We start from the raw sequence: 26428 nt of genomic DNA, 5'->3' as shown, positions 1-26428 counted from the left end.
ACCTTGGGTACGTGATCAGACCTGGGAAGAGGAGCAGGGGGTAGGAACTGGACTTCGAACTACATAAAGCATCCAGCCCCATCCTGGTGAGTGCCCCACATTATTATCAAAGCTTGCTTTAGTTTTTTTGTTTTGTTTTGGGTTTTTTGTGCACACATTTACTAAAGTGAAAGTAGCAGTACAGTAGCTCCATATGGCAGTACAGTTGAACCTCCACAGTGGTCCGCAGTCCCATCTGTGACATCCAATCTTAACACATCAGGACTGATCAGATCTTCTAATAAATTATAATCCTTTTCAATATCAAACTATCGCCATCACAAAACCTTCAGCACTGCGCAGGCAATGTTTTAAATCATGTCATGCAACTCCGAAGAGAAATTAGATGTACAATATGATAAAATGACTATGATTGACAGGCGGGGCAGTCCATGGTGTACATAACGGCAAAGACAAGGCCCACTGAATTTCCTTTTGAAAATCAATTAATTTGACTATGAACGTTGAATTATTATTATTATTGTTAGTTTCTCAAAACAAATATTCTGAAGTACTATATTTGGTGTAAAAAATGAAGTCTCATGATTTGTAACATGTTTTCTGAAGATGCTAATGACATTTTTGGATATATAAGATTTTTCTCCTATTTATGCATTTCCCTTTAAAACTAACAGAAATGCATCAGTTCCTTTTTTGGATCTTTTAAACAAACGGTCCTACTTTGGCACTCAAGCTGTCTTGACCGTTAATGTCACTGGCGAGAGCCTCATTATGTTGTTGCATAATGTTGCATCAGGAGTAGTTAGGATCATTTATGCATCCGCAGAGTTTGAAGCGCAACACATGTAAATTGTACAACTCACGATTTTTACTTTTGTCTTTACCATTATAAAATGATATATTTCAATGAGCCACCACCATTTACTCTGTCAATGAGGATTGCCTTTACGATGAATGCCAACAATTTTAAATGATCAATAATTTTCTGAAACTAGGACTTTAAGCGTGGATGTTTCAGCATGGGAGACATTTACCCATATAAAACCAAAGCGACAAAGAAAATTAGTAGATTAGATTTTTTTTGTCTTTACCCTTCACATTATATGAAAATGACCCATGTAAAGATACAGTAGATAGATGACAAAAATGAAACAATAACTTGGGCTTTGAGGACGTGTGATGGCTTGGAAGTGAGGATTCTGAGTCTTGCTTAAAGGCAAGAGAAAGGCTTAACATGCTTAACTGTCATACAATGATTGAAATACTGTAACCACAGAGTAAAACGTGACAGACAACAAATGATTTACTCACCATATGTTTGGTGACACAAATGTGAACGTGCAGAGGGAGATATCGCCTTAGATTCCAAAACATAGCTGCCTTTGCAATGTACTGTACATTCCATTTTTCTTTTATTAAGGATGACGACATATTGCCGTTTGAACTAGAGTTTACGGCGCAGCCAGGAACTTTCCCAAGTTGCAAAGAGTTCCATTTCCATGGTCAGTCATCATGGAGTCATTTATGATGGTCATGAAGTCTTATGGAAGTCTTGGAGGATTTGCTGAAGACGTATTTGGTTGAATACCAAATGGTATGACTTTGGAAGCATTCGACTTTGGAGGTTCCACTGTATTGCAGACTCACCACCTGCTATCAAACTGAAGTGGTACAGTGACGTAGAAGTTAAATCCGTTCCCCACTGAAATAAATAAAACTTCCAAATTACAGTACAGTACTAGTATCAGTTCATTTGTACTCTTCTCCCCAGTGTATTTGTGAGACAAACTCCGATCGCCACTGTCCATCTACCATGGGGGAGAGCATGAGTAAACCCTCCGTTGCGCCCTTTCAGGACGTTGCCTTCTTCACCGCTTTCAAGCCCTACAACCTTCCTCCCACCAATAACACACCCCCTCGACCCAGCATCTTCTCCACGCTGAGACGGCCTCCGGTCGCCAAGCCCAATGAGTTCATTCCTCTTTTCAGTGACTGCATCGCTGCTGCCTCATCCCGAACTCAAGAGTACCTCCTCTTCAAGGACCCCGAAGACAAGTTCCACCCCAGCCCAGAGGCCCTCACTCAGGTACTATGAATATTGATTGTGTTCAGAGGTGTTAAAGGTATTCACACTCTGCACTAAAGAAGAAGAGGCTCTGGTAACAGTAGAAGTATTGATTCAACTACTTCAGGGAAACAGACTCAGAAATTTAGACCCTGTAAAAGGAATCCAGAGATTTGTTTCTAAATACATTACGCATGTTTGAAGATAATTGCTGAAAACATTTGTAAATACGAATAACTATGTAGAGCCCAGTTGCGGAGATATAGCAAACTATTTTTCATCATTTCAATTTGGCTAAAGCAGGGCCCAGTGACTCACTTGGGCCCCGATGTGAGTCGCCCGTACCCCACAGGCTTGGGGAGTAACGGAATACCTTGTAACGGGATTATGTAATCAGAATACAAAAAATATAATAATTAACTGTATTCCATTACAACCATCAATCCATTTTCCGTACCACTTCTCCTCACTAGGGTCGCGGGCTGCTGGAGCTTATCCCAGCTATCTTCAGGCGCGTGGTACACCCTGAACTGGTCGCCAGCCAATCGCAGGGCACATAGAAACAAACAACCATTCACACTCACATTCACACCTACGGGCAATTTAGAGTCTTCAAGTAACCTACCACGCATGTTTTTGGAATATGGGAGGAAACCAGAGTGCCCGGAGAAAACCCATGCAGGCACGGGGAGAACATACAAACTCCAGACAGGCGAGGTCGGACTTGAACCCGGGTCCTCAGAACTGTGAGGCAGATGTGCAAACCAGTTGTTCACCTTGTCGCCATATTCCATTAGTTACAGAAAAAAACAATCAGGTGACAAGTACATTTATTAAAAATGGGGATTATTTTGTAGGATTGCAATTTTAATGCGGGCGGCACAGTGGTCAACTGGTTAGAGCGTCTGCCTTACAGTTCTGAGGTGAGACTGGGGTGGTGGTCCCCCTTTTTAAGAAGTGGGACCAGAGGGTGTGTTCCAACGACAGGGGGATCACACTCCTCAGCCTCCCCGGTAAGGTCTATTCAGGGGTGCTGGAGAAGAGGGTCCGTCGGGAAGAAGTGTGGTTTTCATCCTGACCGTGGAACAGTGGACCAGCTCTACACCCTCGGCAGGGTCCTCGAGGGTGCATGGGAGTTTGCCCAACCAGTCTAAGTGTTTTGTGGACTTGGAGAAGGCATTCGACCCTGCCCCTAGGGGAGTCCTGTGGGGGGTGCTTCGGGAGTATGGGGTGCCGAACCCCCTGATACAGGCTGATTGTGCGACCGGAGTCAGAGTTTGGTCCGCATATCCGGCAGTAAGTCGGACTCATTTCCGGCGAAGGTTGGACTCCGCCAAGGCTGCCCTTTGTCACCGATTCTGTTCATAATTTTTATGGACAGAATTTAAAGGTGCAGCGAGGCTTAGAGGGGTCCGGTTTGGTGGCCTCAGGATTGCATCTCTGCTTTTTGCAGAGCATGTGGTTTTGTTGGCTTCATCAAGCCGTGATCTCCAACTCTCACTGGAGCAGTTCGCAGCCGAGTGTGAAGCGGCTGGGATGAGAATCAGCACCGCCAAATCTGAGACCATGGTCCTCATTCGGAAAAGGATGGCGTTCCCTCTCCAGGTCGGGGATGAGATCCTGCCCCAAGTGGAGGAGTTCAAGTATCTTGGGGTCTTGTTCACGAGTGATGGAAGAATGGAACGTGAGATCGACAGGCGGATCGGTGCAGCGTCTGCAGCGATGCGGACTTTGTATCGGTCCGTTGTGGTAAAGAAGGAGCTAAGCCGCAAGGCGAAGTTCTCAATTTACCGGTCGATCTTCGTTCCTACCCTCACCTATGGTCATGAGCTGTGGGTTGTGACCGAAAGAACAAGATACCGGATACAAGCGGCCCGAAATGAGTTTCCGCCGCAGGGTGTCCGGGCTCTCCCTTAGAGATAGGGTGAGAAGCTCGGTCATCTGGGAGGGGCTCAGAGTAGAGCTACTGCTCCTCCGCATTGAGAGGAGCCAGATGAGGTGGCTGAGGCATCTGATTCGGATGCCTCCGGGACGCCTCCCTGGTGAGGTGTTCCTGGCACGTCCCATCGGGAGGAGACTCCGGGCACGACCCAGGACGACGTCTCTCTGCTGGCCTGGATCCCCGCAGAAGACCTGGATGAAGTGGCTGGGGAGAGGGAAGTCTGGGCGTCCCTGCTAAAGCTACTGCCCCCGCGACCCGACCTCGGTTAAGCGTTAGCAAATGGATGGATGGATAATTTGGCATAATTAATCTCTTCCCACAGATCTTCCTAATGACGTACATCTCCCAGAGCGTCAACCTCAACTTGACAGACATCTTTAACTGCACGGCCATGACCCCTGAGCAACGCATCCTGCTGGGGGCCGACTGGGTGTGGGCTGTGTTGGAGAAGTCCACCAAGAACCCTCGCATCCAGATCGCCGTGCAAGTACGCCACCTGTCCGACAAGGAGGACGGCGAAGAGGACGCCGCTCTCCCAGAGACATGCAGCGAAACTGTCCAAATGGCCCAAAGGGAGTCCAGCGACAGGAACATGTATGAGAGGATGGTGGACTTCTGCACCTCCGTCGGCAAGGACTGCTACGCTCTGTTCTTGTTTTTAGGGAGGAAAAACGACAAGAGCAATATCTACGGCGTACTCAGCAACAACTTTGAGGCGGCCATTGGGAAGTGCAACAAGATCGACAGAGCTCTTCTCGAGAACTTCTTCAAGGGATCACGGTACCTGCACACACCGTCTGGAATGATGCAGGCCGTCGTCACCAGGACTGAGGGTGACCCTCTCACCCTCATGATTAAATTCAGCTGATCCCAAGATCTTACATTAAATATCATATTCTCATAAGCAATTCTTAGGATGTTTAACAGTGGTTCTAAAGAGTGCTGAGTACTAAGTCAAACACTCCATTCTCTAGTCAACCGATTTGTTCTAATTTCAACGCAATTCCCCGATTATAAGTGATATAATTATTTCTAGCATCAAACTGTCACCATTATAAAACCTTAAATTAACTTACTGCAGGCAATGTTAGGTTTTCCAAGGATCTCCACTTCTATGTCTTTCTGTGACTCTTCCGGTCTCAGTTGCAAATGAACCATTGTAAGGCTTGAAACAGAATGTTGGCAGAAGGAGGTGACTGCTGATCTTACAGTGTCATCAGCAGGTTGCAACTGAGATTACAGACTGTAAGAGTCACAGAACGGCGCAGAAGTGGACTGTGGTCGATTCATGGAGCAAAATCCTGTTGTGTATTTTGCCAAGACAGTTTCTTGTTAGAGAACAGAAAGTTGTGCAAAAAGCAAGGAAACACTGATCAAATGCATGTGCATTCTAAAGTTCAGAGATCAAATTAAATTCACTTGTAAAGGTTATAGTGCATTTTCGGTTCATCCTAAAACGTCACACGAAAACCGAATATCCCGAACGTTTTGTGAGTGGTGTCTGACTTTACAGATTCTTTCATCATTAATCCTGTTTTATTGTTGAGTAAGGATGGATGAATATTTGACTAAATTTCCTTAATTGACTTAAAAAAAAGTCAATTAAGGAATTGTAATTACATTGTAATTACAGTACAACCCTTTTTTTACATGGGGCCTCCATTTCCAGTTCTCCTTTGCTGTTACTGTGCTGTAATATCTCACTCACACTCACAAACTCACACACACACACGCAACAAATTCTGTCTCTAAAGTGTCCTGGCATGAAGTCTTGCAAGATTTGCTGATGTGACGTCACGCATTAAAGGTGCTTTGACCTCCAAGCTTCAGTGCAACTTTGGGCAACTTGGATTTCAAAACTCGATGAGTATTTAGGCTTTTTCTTTCATAATCTGACATTCTTCCATGTACCAAAAAGTCTATGTTGTAATTTTTTTCTGAAATTTAACTCTCAAGACCTTCTGTTGTTTTAAAGACATTCATTCCTTTTCACTGCATTATTTGTTGGCCACCTTCAAAGATGGGTCAGACCCGTTGATGTGTTGTTTAAAAATGTCATCCCTCCCTTTAATTATGTATACTAATAGTCTTGTCACATTCTTGGAGCATTTCTTTTATTTGAATAAAGTAGAATTCACAAAATTTTAAATTAAGTCCTCAATGGAACACAATTTGAACCAAAAAAAATTACTTACTACTGTAAAACCCATAATGTAAATTGAAAGAAAATATTGTGCAACGTATCATCGCCCAACACAAGGCAGGAAAGTAAGAAATGTTTACTTAGAGAGAATGCAAATGGCACAGTGTGTGACAACAGCATTGCTAATATTTGGACTGCAGGACGAAACCCTCCAGTCTCATTTCACAAGTAAATAATTGAGTGGTGCATAACAACCGTGAGAGGCTTTTTCCCTCCCATGTATTATTTTATGCTTCACACTGTAAAACTGGAGTTGAATATTGTTGTTAACACTTCATAAAGATCATAAAAGCCTTTTACCGCCTACTGATGTTAGACACCAATACATTGGCATCCTTGTGTCTGGAAATAAAAGGTTTTTATTTTATTTTTCTTATTTTGCATGATTTTGGAAAATAATCTGCAGTATATATATCTGGGGAGCATTACATTGCGCAAACTTTAAAGGTTTAGAGGAAATATGAGGGGGCGTAGTAAACTGAAATGCTTGATCAGGAAAGTAAAATACTACAATGTGCTGTTTGTAAAAGGTGACAGAAAATTGTCCTTTTTTTTCATGTGGGTAAACCACTTTTCTTTTAACATTACTCAACTTTAAACGATTTTGGACATTCTGATGTCCATGATTCATTTGTTCAGCATATTGAAAATAAGGTAGAACAGAACAATAAAGACAATAAGGTAAACATGTCGCACTCAAAATATGGCCAACTTAACAGCGTCTGCTTGTTAAAAATTTCTGTACATGAAATCTAACGGAATAAAAATAAGATTTACTTAAAAATTATGACTCACTTAAAAACTACACACAAAATGCAGTACATCAGTCAAACACATGTAAACATATTGTAACAAAAAACTAATTTTATAAAGACCATTAAACTTATGTAGGAAAACGATGTTATTTTTGTCTGTCATACTTTTTCAAAACGGATCTTTCAAAACATTTGCAATGTTGCAACCTAATATCTAAATTCACATTTTTCCCCAGAACTCCCTTGACATATGATCAATGTTTGGGAGACTCAACGATGGTGTATCATAGTTCATCTTTGACAGTCTTTTCCTCTTTGTGGCTCTTAAGCTGACACTTGCACACACTTGTGTGTTCATCAGACTGAGGCACCAGCTCCATGTCAGCGTGGCGGCTCGGCTGACCCGCCTGCCGCTGGGCGTACATCAGCAGCACTCGCTGATAGTAACAGTAGAGTCTGCTGGGCTGCAGCAGCTCACGGGCCGCAGTCTGACCGGCACTGGCGATGTTTTGTGCTTCGGCGTCATTCTCTTTGGCCCATTTAATTTTTTCCAACAGGTCCAGCAGGTTTCTCTTGAAGGGGACATAGTGGGTCCCGGCTTGCAGACTACTGTAGAAATATTCATAGTAGTGCGAGTCCTGCTTCAGAACCAGGCTGTTCCCAAGCATCAGGTAAGGAAAACGATACGCCGCCACTGTGCCATCCACATTCACCTGGTACTTGTACTGAGGAGAATAAAACACGGTGGATAAGAAACTCAAACGTTTCCGCACATGGTTCCGGTGACCTAACCCCCACCTTAAAGAAATCAAAGAATCCAACAAGCGGCGCTTTGCCAACATGTTTCTCTCGGTCTCTGAAAAAGAACCATCCTGTGATCCCAGCATCCAGAAGCTCAGGATGTTTCTTGGACAGAGAAACCAGCTGCAGACGCTCCTCTCTGCTATCCCGGCCACGGAAAAATGCCCGATCTGTTTTATTTGCCCATGAGGGACCTGAAAAAGATTGCCCACAGTCTTAGTTTTCTCTGGTCCGAATCAGGGGATGACTGAAAATTTAGCCCATTACCCAGAACACACTCTCCACTCTCTTTCCACGCTCTGTACAGCAGCTGTTGTCTATCTGTGTAGCGGATGTTACGTTCTAAAAACCTCAGCTACATAATAGAACAATCACTTGCACTTTTCACTTTCTTGGGAGCCATACTGAGGGCTAATTTACAGCAAAATAAAAAAAAAACTAACAAAGAAAGATACTTGAAATAAGTGAAGCGCAGAGATAATTATTAACGATGTGCAAGCAAAAGCACAATTTAGCATTCCGTGTGGTTGTCAGGAAGCAAAGTTCGTGAACCAGAGCAATGTTTGTTCGAATAATTTGTTATAAATTGATTTGTTAGTGAAACTCCATTTGGCTTGCTCTGTTCACTGTTAAAACAAAAACAACAAGATAACTTAACTTACTTACTAACTTGAAAACTTACATGTGAATATAGCCCATGTGTCAGTCCTGTGATTGAGTAATAGTATAAGAATGTACCCCACCTCTCACTCTACTATTCCATGAGAAAAATCTTGTAAAAACTAGTCTTTTCTTTTCAATAACAATAGTACCAGGATTCATATTTATCCATATTGGGACAAAGGATTTTGTCAATATCGCATAGCGCTAGCAGACAACTTCACTGACGCTAAAAAATGTCCCGTTAATGATTAACGCTAACGCAGAGAAAATCGATTACAATGGAGAGAACATGTGAAGGATTGAGTTGAGAATCGAACCATAAACTCAGAACTGTGAGGCAGATGGGCTATCCACCAGGACAACATGCTGTCCCCAATTACCATACATAAAATTTTACTGTGACTCATGAGTATGTTACCTGTGTTGCCTTGAATGGAGAGCAGGTCATTGGTGACACCTCTCATGGTCTCCAGAGTGGAATGTGTGAGCTCATAGGTGGGGAGGACAATATCTCGTGAGTCTGTAGAACCACACCAGGACAAGACTGGAACAGGACTTGCATCAGCTGGCCTCGTTTCCAAAGGCCAGTCACCAACATTGATGTAAAATTCGACATCAGGAACCCTCACCTTCACAGATTAACGATCCAGTTAGTTACCAAGCAATGTCAGTAGATTCTCATCAAATGGTACTCTTGACACCTGGAGCCGTCACCTTATCATGGTGGAGGGGTTTGTTTGTCTCAATGATCCGAGGAGCTAAGTTGTCTGGGGCTTTATGCCCCTGGCAGGGTCCAGAACTGAGGCCCCCCTCCGGAGCCAGGCCTGGAGGTGAGGCTTGATGGCAAGCGCCTGGGCACATCACGAAAAGGCAACATGGCTTCCCCTTCCTATGGGCTCACCTCCTGTGGGAGGGGCCAACGGGGTCTGGTGCTATGTGAGCTGGGTGGCAGCTGAAGGCGGGGACCTTGGCAGTCCGATCCCCGGCTACAGAAGGGACTCTCTGGCAGGGAAAGAGCCTGAGCTGGTATGCGACGTCGAGAAATTCCGACTGGACATAGTCGGGCTTACCTCAAAACACAGCTTCCACTCTTGAGTTGCCCACAGTGAGAGGCACTGAGCAGGTGTGGGTATACTGATTGCCCCAGGCTTGATGTCTGTACATTGGGTTTCACCCCAGTACACGAGGGGGTAGCCTCCATTTGCCTTCGGGTAAGGGGACGGGTCCTCAATGTTGTTTATGCCTATGCACCACACAGCAGCTCAGACTACCCAACCTTTTTGGAGTCCTTGGAGGAGGGCACTCCCACTGGGGACTCCCTCGTTCTGCCGGGGGACTTCAACTCTAACGTGAGCAATGACAGTGAGAGCTGGAAGAGTGTGATTGGCAAGAAATGCCCCCTTAATCAGAAGTCGAGCGGTGTTCTGTTATTGGACTTCTGTACTTTTCACGGATTGTCCCAAGCGAACACACCAGGCACCAGGACACCCTAGGCCGCAGTTTGACTCTGTGTTCATGTCATCAGACACTCGGGTGAAGAGACTGGTGGAGCTGTCAACCGATCACCACCTGTTGGTGAGTTGGCTCTGATGGCGGGGGAAGATGCAAGTCCGATCTGGCAGACCCACACTTATTGTAAGGGTCCGCTGAGAACATCTGACAGAGTCCGCTGACAGAAGGAGTTTCAACTTCCACTGCGGCAGAACTTCGCCCACGTCTCAGTGGAGGCGAGTGAGCTTGAGTCCGAGTGGACCATGTTCCACGCCTCCATTGTTGAGGTAGTTGACCAGAGATGCGGACGCAAGGTGGTCGATGCCTGTCATGTTGGCAATGCCCGAATCCGTTGGTGGACAACAGCAGTAAAGGACGTTGTCAAGGTGAAGAAGGAGTCCTATCGGGCCGTTTTTGGCCTGTGGGACTCTGGAGGCAGCTGATGGGTAACGGCTGGACAAGCGGAACGCGGCTTTGGTGGTCACTGAGGCAAAAACGTGGCCGTGGGAGGAGTTCAGGGAGGCCATGGAAAACGACTTTGGGGAAATTCTGGTCCACCATCTGGCGTCTCAGAAGGGGGAAGCAGTGCACCATCAACACTGTGTATAGTGGGGATGGGCTGCTGACCTCAGGATGTTGTGAGGCGGTGGACTTCGAAGACCTCAATTCTACCGACACGCCTTTCCAGGAGGAAACAGAGTCTGGGAGCTCTGAGGCAGGGTCTACCACTGGGGTTGAAGTCACCAAGGTGGTTTAAAAAGCTCCTCGGTGGCAGGGCCCCAGGGGGTGGATGAGATCATCCCGGAAATCCTAAAGGCTCTGGATGTTGTAGGGCTTTTCCTGGTTGACATGCCTTTGCAACATCGCGTGGACATCGGGGCCAGTGCCTCTGGATTGGCAGACCGGGGTGGTGGTCCCCCTTTATAAGAAGGGTGACCGGAGGATGTGTTCGGATAGGGGGATCACACTCCTCCGCCTCCCTGGTAAGGTCTCTTCAGGGGTTCTGGAGAAGAGGGTCTATCAGGAATTCAAATCTCAGATTTAGGAGGAGCAATGTGGTTTTCGTCCTGGCCATGGAACAGTGAACAAGCTCTACACTAGGGTTGGGCATCGAGAACCGATTGGAACCGGTACTAACATTCTGGTTCTCACGGAATCGTTCAAATTTAAAAAAATCATTGCCTGTTTCGATGCCTACAGTCTGCCGACTCCGAAGAAGAAAGTGGCAAAAAACAACCAAGAAGAATGCGCACAGAGACGTGCTTGTGCCCAACGGCAGTGGCGAAAAAAAGTGTTTCTTAACTTTGTTAAAATAAATGACCAGTCGCATCAGTGCAAAACTTCTAATAAGATTATACTGTGTAAAGGAGGCTTTCGCAATGTATAGAAGTCTGGTGTGCTCCCTCCCGAGCCAAGCCTCAGGCTACATCACGCAGAACTTCAGTGAAGTCAATTGGTGTGAAACGATAAAATACGGTGTGAAACGATAAAATACGAACGTCTATTCCAACACTGAGGCAGCTAATGGCTAAACGGTTGAACTCTTGCACTGATGTTTTTTTACATTTATTTTAGTCTTCAAACCAACATAAGAGCTGATGACAGAGACAAAATATAAATTATTTTACCATGCTGGAAAGAAAGAAAGAAAGAAAGAAAGAAAGAAAGAAAGAAAGAAAGAAAGAAAGAAAGAAAGAAAGAAAGAAAGAAAGAAAGAAAGAAAGAAAGAAAGAAAGAAAGAAAGAAAGAAAGAAAGAAAGAAAGAAAGAAAGAAAAGAAAGAAAGAAAGAAAGAAAGAAAAGAAAGAAAGAAAGAAAGAAAGAAAGAAAGAAAGAAAGAAAGAAAGAAAAAGAATGGTCGCATTACAAGGTTAAAATTGAGCTAAAACTTTACCAAAGGTCAAACTAGCAACTTCACAATGAATTGGGACAGATTTCACATAAACGTCTCACAAAGTCAAAAACACAAACCTTGTGCCTCATCGGTGGGTAGGTAAAGGAATCGTTGTATAGCGCATTTGGTTCCATTCATTACTCTTTCTCATACCATCTCGTTTCCCTTTCGTTTGGTTTTCACCAGTCGTGTGAAGTTACCTTTCGTGCCAAAATTGTGAGTTCCGGTGCGTATCCTCCAAAATAAAAGGTTATAACTTGCGCATATAAATCATTTGACATGATAAAACAGTGGCAAAAAAACTTTTAACAATGCTATATTTAAGTTTTAGCTGAAACCATGAATATTAAGTCAATTGGGTTAGTTAAACACACACTGCCTTTTATTTCATAGGTTTGATATTGATACTGGTTATAAAGAACCCCGAGTCAAATGTTCATTTTAGTCTATGCTGTGAGCTGGTAAGAAAATGGATGTTCATAATTTGGACACCTCTTATTTAAACCATGCAAATTGGAACCAGAATCGAAATAAGGAACCGGAATCACTCAAATTCAGACGATGCCCAACCCTACTCTACACCCTCAGCAGGGTCCTCGAGGGTGCATGAGAGTTGGCCCAACCAGTCTACATTTGTTTTGTGGACTTGGAGAAGGCGTTCGACCAGGTCCCCCGGGGAGTCCTGTGGGGGGTGCTCCGGGAGTTTGGGATACCGGACCCCCTGATAGGGGCTGTTCGGTAACTTTGTCATACAAGGGTATGACAAAGTTTGGTCCGCGTTGTCAGCAATAAGTCGAATATGTTTCCAGTGAGAGTTGGACTCCTCTAAAGGTGCCCTTTGTCACCAATTCTGTTTATTACCTTCATGTACAGAATTTCTAGGCACAGCCGAGGCGTTGAGGGGGTCTGGTTTGGGGACATCAGTATTACATATCTGCTTTTTGCAGACGATGTGGTTCTGATGGGTGCATCAAGCCATTTTTCTTTTTATTGTAAACGATTCTAAAAAATTATAAACTCGATTTTTTTCCCCCTTTGCAGCAGAGCATGTTTCAGCCATACGGGCTTCCATAGCTTCCGCCCTCCCCCTTGTTTCCGTCACTGAGATACACACACTAGCGTCAACATGGCTACTGCTGAAGAGAGTGAAACGTTTGTTCAAAAGAAAGGAATTGTATCGTCAGTTGTTTGGGTATGCGGCGACAGACGTAGAGCAAGTAACTGCACGCTGCAATGTCTGTCTAGTTTAAATGTATAAAAGATATAGACAACAAGCACAGACCTAATGTCCAACATAGACCTAATGTCCAACACCTCAACCAAAATATCATGTTATTTTGTTCAGAAATTCAGGGATACAAGTGGCATTCTTGATCTTTTAAAACAAAGCTTAACAATAGTTTGCACTTTATAAATCATGGCATTAATTACATTTTGAACTTTAATTCCAGGAGGGAAGTAGGGGTTACATTGAAGTCTTTCATAAAATAAACATAAAACTTGTTTTGAGTGTGCTCTGTCATTTGTACTTACTATTTTCTTTGGAAAAGGTCAAATCGGTTGGGAAAAAAGTTTAAAAAAAAAAAAAAAACTGAAAACAAAAAAATCATAAATCAATTTTTTTGTGAAAGAAAATCAGATTTTATTTTTAGGCCATAGATGAAAAACAACAACTCCAAATCTGAGACCATGGTCCTCAGTCGTAAAAGGGTGGCGGTCAAGGAAGAGATCCAGCCTCAAGTGGAGTTCAAGTATCTCAGGTTCTTGCTCACGAGTGAAAGAAGAATGGAGCGGGAGGTCAACAGACGGATCTGTGCAGCGTCTACAGTGATGCAAGCTCTGTATCGGTCTGTCGTGGGAAGGGAGCTGAGCCGAAAGGTTAAGCTCTCAATTTACCAATCAAGCTATCTTCCGACCCTCACCTATGGTCACGAACTGAGGGTCGTGACCGAAAGAACAAGATCGCGGATACAAGCGGCTGAAATGAATCTTCCTCCGCAGGGGGTTCCAGGCTTTCCCTTAGATATAGGGTGAGAAGCTCGGTCCTCGGGGAGGGGCTCAAAGTCAAGCCGCTGCTCCTCCTCATGGAGAGGAGCCAGATGAGGTCAGATTAGGTAGGACCAGGTGAGGTGTTCCGGGCACGTCTCACCGGGAGGAGGCCCCAGGGAAAACCCAGGACACAGTGGAGAGACTGTGTCTCCTAGCTGGCCTGGAAACACCTTGGGATCCTCCCAAGGAAGAGCTGGATGAAGTGGCTGGGGAGAGGGAAATCTGGGCTTCCCTGCTTAAGCTGCTGCCCCCGTGACCCGACCTCAGATAAGCGCAAGTAAATGGATGGATGGAAGGTACTCTTTAAACAGGAGGATTTTCTTGGGAATAGTGGTTCAAACATTGTGACATACAGTACGTGCATACCTTCCTTGTCAGGGATAGTAGCATTTCATCAGAGAACATCTTGAAGTCGGTGTATTTTCCCAGGGTTCGGCGGAACAGACGATTGTTGATGATGGCATAGTGAATGATACCGCCTCTGTTTGTAAATCTTTGAGGCCCCTGCTCCCTGAGATGCTGCAGGTTGATCGTCGGAAAAGATGTGAAGTCTGCCTCAATCTGAGGCTCGTCAAGTGGACACTGCATGACACTCTGCCAGGCAGAGGCGTCAGGTTCAGGACAGTCACAGTATTCATGATAGACTGGACCTAGAGATTGAAAATAACTGTTCATTTAACACAAGCAACACGATGGAATAGTGTTTATCTCCCTCACAGTCCATAGGTTCTGTGATCAAACCTAGTGCCTTCCTGTGAAGAGTTCCATGTTCTCCCAGTCCGTGGGTTTTCTCTAGGTACTTGGGCTTCCTCCCACATTCATAAAACATGCATGGTACACTGCAAAAACTTTAAATCTTACCAAGAATATTTGTCTTTTTCTTGTCAAAACTAATATGATTACACTTTAATGATTACACTTAAAATAAGATGCATTACCAAAGATGTAACTTGTTTGTTTTAAGTTAATTTTTAGTTGAAATAAGAGTAAGTTTATTTTCTTACAGCACAGTTAATTTCTTTTCTTATTTCAATAAAAAATTAGCTTGATACAAGTAAAAATTGTCTAAAAAATATTTTTTACATGATGAGTGTCATTTTAAGTGTAATCAGACTAGTTTTGAATATAAAGTGTCAGTTAATGGAAAATTCTAAATTACCATAGGAGTGTTAATAAGTGTGAATGGTTGTCTGTCTATAAGTGACCCGAGACCACTGGCGACGAGTTCTGGGTGTAACCATGCCTCTCGCCCAAAGTCAGCTGGGTTAGGCTCTCGCTCACCCATGACCCAAATGAGGAAAAGTGATAACGATTGATGGATAGTACATCACCCAACAATAAGTGCATTTATTCAATGGGGTGCACAGCACAGACACTACAATGAGCATCACATCCATCCATCCATCTATTTTTTGAACCGCTTATCCGCACTAGTGCTGGCACCAATCTCAGCTGACTTTGGGCGGGAGGCGGGGTGCACCCAGAGCTGGTCGCCAGCCAATCGCAGAGCACAAATTGTCAAACAACCATTCGCACTCACATCCACAAATGTGAGTTGCACACAATGAAACACAAAATTGATTCAACCATTGACCTCATATGGGTCAGAGCCTATCTAAGCTGACTTTATGGGAGAGACGGGGTATACCCTTGACTGGTCACCAGTCAATCACAGGACATATAGCCACAACTACTTACAATAACCTATAGACATTTAGAGTTTTCAATCAAACTACCATGTTCCATGTTTTTCAAATGTGGAACGAATATTACCTGGAGAAAACCCAGAGAGAGAACATGCAAATGCTACATAGGAGGGCCTCGGCCAAAATTTGAATCCAAGACCTCTCGACTGTTAAACAGACATGTTTAACCGCTACCAAAAGTAGTGTAATTTTTGTGTCAGAGTCAGTAAAGTTGCTTAAAAACTGTGTTCACGTTTGAGACCTCAGCTCAAGTATTCATTCAGTGTATGTTTTTCCTTTTTATTTTTTATTTTTTTTTCCACTTCCAATAAAAGGGTAAGCCTCAAAGTTAGGTGTTCAGAGAAGAATACAGAAAACCCTCGTTTATCACTGCTGAACAGGTTGGAAACATGGGTAGGACAAAATGGAACAGTCCTTAAATGGTTCAGGTCCTACCTGGAGGAAAGGAGTTATTTTGTAACCAATGGAAGTGTTCAATCTCATCGAATGGCAATGACCTATGGGGTCCATCAAGGGTCAATTCTTGGACCCCTCCTGTTCAACCTGCTACCCTTGCGCCAAATTCTTCAGAACTTTGTTGACTATCATTGCTATGCAGATGACACAGCTATATCTAGCAGTGTCTCCAGATGACTACAGTTCAATTGAGGTGTTGTGTCACTGTCTAAAACATAAATAACTAGTTGAGTTGTTGTTAGCAAATACCTAGAGTCACCCTCTTTAAAAACCAAAGACCAAGCCCAAAACTTTGGTGTACTGATAGATTCCGACCTGACTTTCAACAATCAATTACAACCCCAATTCCAATGAAGTTGGGATGTTGTGTTAAACATAAATAAAAACAGAATACAATGATTTGCAAATCACGTTCAACCTATATGTAATTGAATGCACTACAAAGACAAGATATTTGATGTTCAAACTGATCAACTTGATTGTTTTAAGCAAATAATCATTAACTTAGAAATTTATGGCTGCAACACGTTCCAAAAAAGATGGCAAAAAAGACTGAGAAAGTTGAGGAATGCTCATCAAACACCTGTTTGGAACATCCCACAGGTGAACAGGCTAATTGGGAACAGGTGGGTGCCATGATCAGAATCAGAATCAGAATCAGAATCATCTTTATTTGCCAAGTATGTCCAAAACAAACAAGGAATTTGTCTCCGGTAGTTGGAGCCGCTCTAGTACAACAGACAGCCAATTTACAGAACACTTTGGAGACAAAGACATTGACAAAAAACAATTGTGCAAAAAGATGCAGAGCCCTCTAGCACTTAGAGCAGTTCGAATGGCATGAGTGGCCAGTATATGCAAATAGTGCAGCATGGCGAGACAACTACAGTGAGTGCACGAGCAATACATAATTGGCGCCACAGAAATGTGACAACGAACTCAAGTCAAAAAGCTTGTTGTAATGGAATTATAGATTAGGTGTTTAAGAAGTTGATCGCAAGAGGGAAGAAGCTGTTGGAATGTCTACTAGTTCTAGTTTGCGTTGATCGGTAGCGCCTACCTGAGGGAAGGAGCTGGAAGAGCTGGTGACCGGGGTGCAGACGGTCCGAGAGGATTTTGCACGCCCTTGTCTTAGTTCTGGCAGCGTGCAAGTCCTCAATGGTGGGTAGGGGGGTACCGACAATCCTTTCAGCAGTTTTGATTGTCCGTTGCAGTCGGAGTTTGTCCTTTTTTGTAGCAGCACCAAACCAGACTGTGATGGAAGAACACAGGACTGATTCGATGACCGCTGTGTAGAACTGTCTCAGCAGCTCCGGTGACAGGCCGTGCTTTCTCAGAAGCCGCAGGAAGTACATCCTCTGCTGGGCCTTTTTGAGGACGGAGTTGATGTTGGTCGCCCACTTCAGGTCCTGAGAGATTGTAATTCCCAGGAACTTGAAGGTCTCTACGGTTGACACAAGGCAGCTGGACAACGTGAGGGGCAGCTGTGGCGAAGGATCTGAAGTCCACGATCATCTCTACAGTCTTGAGCGTGTTCAGCTCCAGGTTGTGTCGGCCGCACCACAGCTCCAGCCGCTCCGCTTCCTGTCGATATGCAGACTCGTCACCGTCCTTGCAAGCAATTTAGGGATTGTCATCTGCAAACTTCAGGAGCTTGACAGTCGGGTTCGCTGAGGTGCAGTCGTTCGTGTAGAGAGAGAAGAGCAGCGGAGAGAGGACACAACCTTGGGGCGCCCCAGTGCTGATGCTGCGTGTGGATGAGGTGGCCTCCCCCAGCCTGACCTGCTGTGTCCTGCCCGTCAGAAAGCTGTAAATCCACTGGCAGATGGCAGGTGAGACGCTGAGCTGGAGAAGCTTGGTTGAAAGGAGTTCAGGGATGATGGTGTTGAACGCTGAGCTGAAGTCCACGAACAGGATCCTCGCGTAGGTCCCTGCACTGTCGAGGTGTTCTAGGATGAAGTGCAGTCCCATGTTGACTGCATCATCCGCAGACCTGTTCGCTTGGTAGGCAAACTGCAGGGGGTCCAGCAGGGGACCTGTGACACTCTTGAGGTGGTCCAGCACGAGACGTTCAAAGGACTTCATGACCACAGATGTCAAAGCGACAGGCCTGTAGTCATTCAGACCAGAGATTGCAGGTTTCTTGGGGACTGGAATGATGGTGGAGCGTTTGAAACAGGATGGAACTTCGCACATTTCCAAAGATCTGTTGAAGATCTGAGTGAAGACTGGAGCGAGCTGGTCCGCGCAGACTTTGAGGCAGGATGGGGACACATGGTCCGGTCCTGCCGCTTTGTTAATCTTCTGTTGTTTGAAGATGCGTCTCACATCCTGTTCATGGATGGTTAACGCAGAAGTCAGAGGTGTGGTTGTGGTCGCGGGTGCGGCCGGGTGGGTGTGTGGTGTAAAACTGTCCTTTTCAAATCTGCAGTAGAAGGTATTCAAGTCGTTGGCTAGTGTGCTATTGTTCTCAGCTTGGGGGGATCGTCGCTTGTAATTAGTCAGCGATTGGAATGCATGCCAGACTGATTTAGAGTCGTCCGCGCTAAACTGTTTTTCCAACTTTGCTGCATAGATCCTCTTTGCAATGTTAATTTCTTTAGTAAGCTGGTTTCTAGCTCGATTATACAGGGCCCTGTCCCCGCTCTGATATGCATCTTCCTTAGCTTGGCGAAGCTGCTTAAGTTTAGCAGTGAACCACGGCTTGTTGTTGTTGAATGTCCGAAATGATTTTGTTGGTACACAAACTTCTTCAAATAAACTGATATAGGATGTGACAGTGTCCGTATATTCATCCAGGCTGCTTTGAAGTTGCATCTTGGCTTCATTGGTCCACTTTTTGACTGTTTTCACTGTAGGCTTCGCACATTTAAGTTCTTGCCTGTACGTCGGTATTAAGTGAATTAAGCAGTGATCAGACGAGCCCAGGGCTGCACGAGGTATAGCATGGTATGCGTTTTTTACCGTAGTGTAGCAGTGGTCTAAAGTATTATTTTCCCTGGTAGGACAGTCAATGTGCTGCTTGTATTTAGGGAGTTCGTGGTTGAGTTTAGCTTTGTTAAAGTCCCCGAGAACAATGAGGGGTGAGTCCGGGTGTTTTTTTTCAATTTCGTTGACTTGTTCGGCGAGCGTTAGCAATGCGGCGTTCGTGTTAGCTTGAGGCGTAATATAGACTCCAACCAGTATGAACGATGCAAACTCACGTGGCGAGTAGAATAGTTTACAGTTCAAAAACATCGACTCCAAATGCGGGCTGCAGTGTGTGCTGAGCACCGTGACGTCCGTACACCATTTTTCGTTGATATGGAGGCATATCCCGCCGCCCTTTGTTTTCCCCGATGATTCCATGTCGTGGTCCGCTCGATGAATGTTGAAGCCGGGAAGCATGACGGCGCCATCGGGTACAGCGTCGCAAAGCCAGGTCTCCGTGAAGCACATGGCCGCGAAACGTCCAAAGTCTTTACTGGTCTTTAACAGGGTATAAAAGGAGCTTCCCTGAATTGCTCAGTCATTCACAAGCAAAGATGGGCCGAGGTTCACCTCTTTGTGAACATGTGCGTGAGAAAATAGTCGAACAGTTTAAGGACAATGTTCCTCAACGTACAATTGCAAGCAATTTAGGGATTTCATCATCTCCGGTCCATAAAATGATGATTTCAGGGGTTGATTTCAAGGTTCAGAGAATATGGAGAAGTCACTGCATGTAAGCGGCAAGGCCGAAAACCAACATTGAATGCCCGTGACCGTCGATCCCTCAGGCGGCACTGCATCAAAAACCGATATCAATGTGTAAAGGATATCATCACATGGGTTCAGGAACACTTCAGAAAACCAATGTCAATAAATACAGTTCGGCCCTACATCCTTAAGAGCAACTTAAAAATCTACTATGCAAAGCAAAAGCCATTTATCAACAACACCCAGAAATGCCGCTGGCTTCTCTGGGCCGACCTCATCTAGCATGGACTGATGCAAAGTGGAAAACTGACGAGTCCATATTTCAAATTGTTTTTGGAAATTGTGGACGTCGTGTCCTCCGGGCCAATAAGGAAAAGAAGCATCCGGACTGTGATGGACGCAAAGTTCAAAAGCTAGCTTCTGTGAGGGTATGGGACTGTGTTAGTGCCAATGGCATGGGTAACTTACACATCTGTGAAGGCACCATTAATGCTGAAAGGTGCATACAGGTTTTGGAGAAACATATGATGCCATCCAAGCAATGTCTTTTTCATGGACGCCCCTGCTTATTTCAGCAAGACAATGCCAAACCACATTCTGCACGTGTTACAACAGCGTGGCTTCGTAGTAAAATAGTTCGGGTACTAGACTGGCCTGCCTGCAGTCCAGACCTGTCCCATTGAAAATGTGTGGCGTATTATGAAGCGTAAAATACGACAACGGAGACCCCGGACTGTTGAACAGCTGAAGCTGTACATCAAGAATGGGAAAGAATTCCACCTACAAAGCTTCAACAATTAGCGTCCTCAGTTCCCAAATGTTGATTGAATGTTGTTAAAAGAAAAGGTGATGTAACACAGTGGTAAACATGACCCTGTCCCAGCTTTTTTGGAACGTGTTGCAGCCATAAAATTCTAAGTTAATGATTATTTGCTAAAAAAGTTTGAACATTAAATATCTTGCCTTTGTAGTGTATTCAATTAAATATCGGTCGAACATGATTTGCAAATCATTGTATTCTGTTTTTATTTATGATTAAAACACAACGTCCCAAGTTCATTGGAATTGGGGTTGTACTAAAACTGCGCCTACCACCTGAAGAACATATCCTTGCACGTGCCAAGCAGACCAGGAGAAGCTCATCCATGTTTTAAAGTAGACTTGACTACTGTAATGGTCTTCTGACTGGACTCCCCAAAAAGAGCATTAAACAGCTGCAGCTCATTCAGAATGCTGCAGCTTGGGTTCTGACAAGAACAAATAGGTCAGAGCATATTACTCCAATTCTAAAGTGTCTACACTGGCTCCCAGTCAGCTTTAGAATAGATTTTTAAAGTTCTGCTACGGGTTTATAAATCACTAAATGGTTTAGGCCCTGAATACATGAAAGAAATGCTTATGGAACATAATTCCAGTAGGGCTCTGAGATATGCAGACTCAGGTCAAATAGTGGAGCACAGAGTCCAGATCAAACATGGTGAAGCAGCATTTAGCTATTATGCTGCACACAAATGGAATAAATTGTCAACAGAAGTGATGTCAGCCACAAGTGTGAATGTTTTTAAGTCCAGGTTAAAAACTCTTCTTATTTCTCATGCTTTTTAGAGCATTTCCACATTTAAATTATATTTCTTGCACTGTATGCTGTTTTAATTGTACTTTTATTTTTCTCTTTGTTTTAAATTTTTATAAGCTGTTTTTTCCTTTGTTTTGAAATACTTTTAATCATGTAAAACACATTGAGACACCTTGTGTATGAAATGCACTACTTCAAGACATTTGCTTTGCTTTGCTATAAATTTATAAAGTACGATTCCAATATGAGATACCTTAGAGAGGTGCAGGTATTTTATTTGTCCACTTGAGGTCACCATCCACACACCATACAAAAGCACATGCCTATTAGAGAAACATGCTCTGCTTGAATGACATGAACATCAGCCCATGCGGACATGGTGCGAACAGGCGATTTCCTGGCTTAAGCAATGGCATCGTTCCTCACACTGATGGTCCTGGCAATGTAGTCCGCGAAAAGCATCATGGAAACCCAGAATTCATAGCGGTGATGTTAATACCTACAGTACTTTAGTTATAGAAAAAATATATTACACCAATCTGATCGGCTTGATCGGTATCGGCCGATAATTAGCTTTTTATGATGATCGTCTTTAATGTCATAATTCGTCGAAGTAATTTAATTACATAAAGTAATTTAATTACACTAAGTTAGCACCCATTATTTCTGTAATGTTGTAATGTTTGTTTGACCTGACTGATTAGAATACATGACCTGACTAGACTAGAGATTACTTTTGAAGATACTCAGTGGACAGTACACAAGTATATACAGTAAATGAACAAGTCATTTAAATAGACACATTGCTCCATCTTGTGATCGGATCGGTTGTCGTTTTTTTTAAACTTGCTGATCGGTGAACGGCCCAAAAATCCTGATCGTGTAAGGCCTAATAGAAAATAAAGCTAAACATTGCGCTTTAATTGAATCTGTTCGTGTCGATATTGTTATGAAAGTGCACATCAGTTATTTGTCGGGCCAAGGTTTGTATTTGTGAATTTAGTTCATAAAACTCCCACTGTGGCTAGTGTTCTAAACAGTCGGATGTTCTTTGTATCCTCCAGAAATTTGGTGATTTATGTATGAGTTGAGATTACTCAGTAATGTTTCTTTTTTTGCTAAGAATAAGAGCCCAATTGATCATATGTGAGTCAATGTTGGAACATTAAAACCATATAGTCAATAAAGCTAACTGTATCAGCAATGTGCAGGTGACTAACCGCACTACACTGACCCATAAAAAAAATCTGTGATGCACTGAAGAATTACGTGAACTAAGCTGCCTCTTTTTCAAAGCTGAAATAGCGAGTATAGAGTCCTATACTTTGGCCTAATTTTCTAAATATTTCACAGTGGTTAACTTTTTTTGTGTGTGACAAGAATTAAAGAAATGATTCAAGATACATCTCTGAATTATTCACATTCACATCATGCAAATCATCTGGACGCATTTGCCATTAAAACGTCAGTGCTTATTGTTTGCACATCTTGAAATTACCAGTGGTTAACTACAGCGGCTGAAATAAGTATTTAACACATCACCATATTTCTCATTAAATATATTTCCAAAGGTGCTATTGACATGAAAATTTCACCAGATGTTGGTAACAACAAAAGTATACATACAAAGAAAGTGAGCAAATAAGCTCAGAATTTAAGTTGTGTGTAAAGGGAAAAAGTATTGAACACATGAAGAAAGGGAGGCGCAAAAAGGCATGGAAAGCCAAGACAACACCTAAAATCTATCAATAATCAAATATCAATCCAGCTCCTTTTCAGTGCAAATGAATATCAGCTGGTTCAGTCCGAATTGAAGGCCTATAAAATGGTCTCATTGCCAAGGTGTGAGTCAAGACACATCTCATGATGGATAAGAGAAAAGCGCTGTCTCAAGACCATTGCAAAGTAATTGTTGCAAAACATAACAATGGCATTGTTTACAGGCGCATATCTAAGAACAAATAAACTCAGAAATTAAGTTGTGTGTAATAATGTGAAACGACAGGTAAAAAGTATTGAACACGCCAACTGGCATTTATATTAATACTTTGTACAAAAGCCTTTGTTTGCAATGACAGCTTCAATGCAATGCAATGGTCATTGGACTATTGTAATATTAGTCTTTCGAACTGCTCTAAGTGCTAGAGGACACTGCATCTTTTTGCACAATTGTCAAAAAATATAAAATAAATGAATAAATGTACCGGCATTACCAGATAACTAGCAACCCTTTATTGCTCAGAGACTGTTTTTTTGTCAATGTCTTTATGTCTCAAAAGTCTTCTCTGTCAATTGACTGTCTGTTGTCGTACTAGAGCGGCTCCAACTACCGGAGACAAATTCCTTGTGTGTTTTTTGGACATACTTGGCAACTAAAGATGATTCTGATTCTGATTCAAGACGCCTCCTTATGGAGAAACTAGTCACATGCATTGCTCTGGTGTGATTTTGGCCCATTCTTCCACACAAGATTCTTCAAATCTTGAAGGTTCAATGGGCTTCTTTTATCGACCTTGAGTTACAGTTCTTTCCATAGATTTTTGATTGGATTCAAGTCAGGTGATTGGCTGGGCCAGTCTTGCAGCTTTATTTTTTTTCTTTGAAACCAATAGAGAGTTTCCTTGGCAGTATTTTTTGGATCAATATACTGCTGAAATGTCCACCCTCGTTTCATTTTCATCATACTCGTAGATGGCAGCAGATTCTTTTGTCAAGAATGTCTCTGTAGATTTTCCCATTCACCCTTCCTTAAATAATGTGACGTTTACCAGTACCATTTGCTGAAAAGCAGCCCAACACCATCATGTTCCCACCTCCGAACGTCAATGTTGGTATGATGTTTTTAGGGTGATGTGCAGTGCCATTTCTCCTCCAAACGTCATATGCATTATGTCATCCAAAAAGTTAAATTTTGCTGTAATCTAACCAGACTATGTTCTCCTAGTATTTAACTGGCTTGCCCAAATGTTGTTCAGCAAACTTTAAATGAGCTTTGATATGCTTTTTTTCAGCAATGGGGACTTGCGTGGTGGCCGTGCATACAGGCCATGGTACATTACTCACCGTTTTCCTTGTGACAACATCCATCCATCTATCCATTTTCTGTACCGCTTATCCTCACTAGGGTTGTGGGCATGCTGGAGCCTATCCCAGCTATCTTCGGGCGAAAGGCAGGGTACACCCTGAACTGGTTGCCAGCCAATCCCAGGGCAAATATAAACAAACAACCATTCGCACTCACATTCACACTTACGGGAAATTTCAGAGTCTTCAATCAACCTACCACGCATGTTTTTGGGATGTGGGAAAAAAGCGGAGTGCCCGGAGAAAACCCACGCAGGCACGGGGAGAACATGCAAACTCCACACAGGCGGGGCCGGGATTTGAACCCTGGTCCTCAGAACTCTGAGGCAGATGTGCTAACCAGTCGTCAACCATGCCATCCCCTTGTGACAACAGTACCTGCTAATTCCAGGTCGTTTTTAAGGCAGTCCTTGGCTCTTGGACAACTCTTCTGATTATTCTTTGCAGTCCTCTGTCAGAAATCTTGCATTCCTCTGTCAGAAATCTTGGAGGACCTGATTGAGGCAAATCTATGGTGGTATAATTGGCTTTCCACTTGCGTATTATAGCCCCAACCGTGCTCACTGGAACGCTCAGAAGCTTAGATATGCTGTAACCAATGTCATCGTTATGTTTTGTAACAATTACTTTGCGATGGTCTTGAGACAGCTCTGCTCTTACCCATCATGAGATCTGTCTTGACTGGCAATGAGACCTTTTTGTAGGCCATCAATTCAGACTGAACCATCTGATATTCATTTGCACTGACAATGGGCTGGATTGCTGTTTGATTATTGATAGATTTTAGGTGTTGTCTTGGCTTTCCATGCCTTTTTGCACCTCCCTTTCTTCATGTGTTCAATACTTTTTCCCTGTCATTTTGCACACAACTTAATTTCTGAGTTCATTTGCTTTACTTTCTTTGTATGTATGGATTACTTGTTGTTCCCAAATTTTCAGGTCAATAGCACCTTTGGAAGTATATTTAGTGGGAAAAATGGTGACGTGTTAAATACTTATTTCAGCTGCTGTATGTTCGACTTGCATGGCAGTTATGTTAAAAGCACCGTTAATAAAAACATTGCAAAGTTAAATGTAGGATGGCAAACACTTGAGTAATGCAAGTATCACTATTTTGATTATTTTCTGAGAAAATGAGTTCCTGAAATAGAAGGTTGACCAGGCTCCTGGAGAGGATTCTATTGAACATATGTGCCAGCGGCTCTGTGCATGACAAACTACTGACCTTGGATGATGTAGGGTGATTGGGAAACAGTAGTTTCATGATGGAAGATCTCAATTTTGAGGCCCGTTGGTGCTGTATTGTACAAGCGGTACCTCACTAAGAAGGATCCATCTCCTCTGTCCAGAGGTGGGGGGACGTGGATGCGGATGTGCTCCTTCTTCTCAAGTGAAGTTATCTTCACTTTAAAAGTGTCTTTACCTATAAAAAATAGTGACTTACAGTGACACATATAGTATTGGGAGCCTGAGCCTATTGTTTTTCAGATGTGCATGTTCAAGAAAAAACTTTGGATTCTTAAAACAAAATTTCGTTTGGGCCATTTTTAGACTAAAAGTGATACACCAGACAACAAACTATATAACTACGAAGTCAATGCACTAGTTTGTTCTAAAATTCTAATCTAGCTTTTAATAAGAACGGGGGGATATTAGCAAACGTAGCAACTTTCCCGTTCTGGTAGTTTCTCGGTGTTACAGAGTTAACATTTCCATAGCATATAAATCAGGTTTTACCTGGAGATAAAGTCAGATTTTCTCCTTTCGAATCGACCGCCTGGATGAAGAAGTACCGGACAGGCAAAACTATATCGGGGTGAAGTCCTGGACCCCAGATGAGACAACTCCCAGGGTTTAGTTTTTCACTGTGAATAAACGTGAGTTGTAAGCTAATAAACACAGCGAAGGCCAAATGCACACTTGGGAGCGCATTATGAAAAGGAGTGAGTGTCCCTACGTTACGTTTAAACATCGTATTGCGTAGTAGAGTGGGGACAACTGAATGGCTAAAAGATTGGCAGAAAACTTTTACTGTGCAGTCGACATGTTTGTTGGATGCAAGGGAC

At 43.3% G+C, this 26428-nt stretch overlaps 2 protein-coding genes across 4 annotated transcripts; one reads left to right on the top strand and one right to left on the bottom strand.

Moving 5' to 3' along the window:
- On the top strand, window positions 1–6554 carry rep15 (RAB15 effector protein). 2 transcript variants are annotated; one of them, XM_061677649.1, is made up of 4 exons: window positions 1–86; window positions 1772–2086; window positions 4330–4601; window positions 4670–4782. In XM_061677649.1, the coding sequence occupies exons 2-4, from the start codon at window positions 1814–1816 to the stop codon at window positions 4719–4721; spliced, it is 597 nt and encodes a 198-aa protein (XP_061533633.1). In that variant the 5' UTR covers window positions 1–86; window positions 1772–1813; the 3' UTR covers window positions 4722–4782. The 2 variants fall into 2 exon arrangements, with proteins under 2 accessions (XP_061533633.1, XP_061533632.1); XM_061677648.1 differs by having other exon boundaries at window positions 4330–6554.
- On the bottom strand, window positions 6112–26428 carry poglut3 (protein O-glucosyltransferase 3). 2 transcript variants are annotated; one of them, XM_061677646.1, is made up of 6 exons: window positions 26100–26428; window positions 25588–25785; window positions 14229–14512; window positions 8848–9058; window positions 7764–7960; window positions 6112–7690 (listed from the first exon to the last, which is right to left on the bottom strand). In XM_061677646.1, exons 1-6 carry the CDS (start codon window positions 26332–26334, stop codon window positions 7250–7252), a joined length of 1566 nt encoding a protein of 521 aa, XP_061533630.1. In that variant the 5' UTR covers window positions 26335–26428; the 3' UTR covers window positions 6112–7249. The 2 variants fall into 2 exon arrangements, with proteins under 2 accessions (XP_061533630.1, XP_061533631.1); XM_061677647.1 differs by having other exon boundaries at window positions 14229–14506.

Source organism: Phycodurus eques, chromosome 5 (genome assembly GCF_024500275.1).
Source record: "Phycodurus eques isolate BA_2022a chromosome 5, UOR_Pequ_1.1, whole genome shotgun sequence".
Classification (NCBI taxonomy): Eukaryota; Metazoa; Chordata; class Actinopteri; order Syngnathiformes; family Syngnathidae; genus Phycodurus; species Phycodurus eques.
This window is presented reverse-complemented; position numbering and strand designations above follow the sequence as displayed.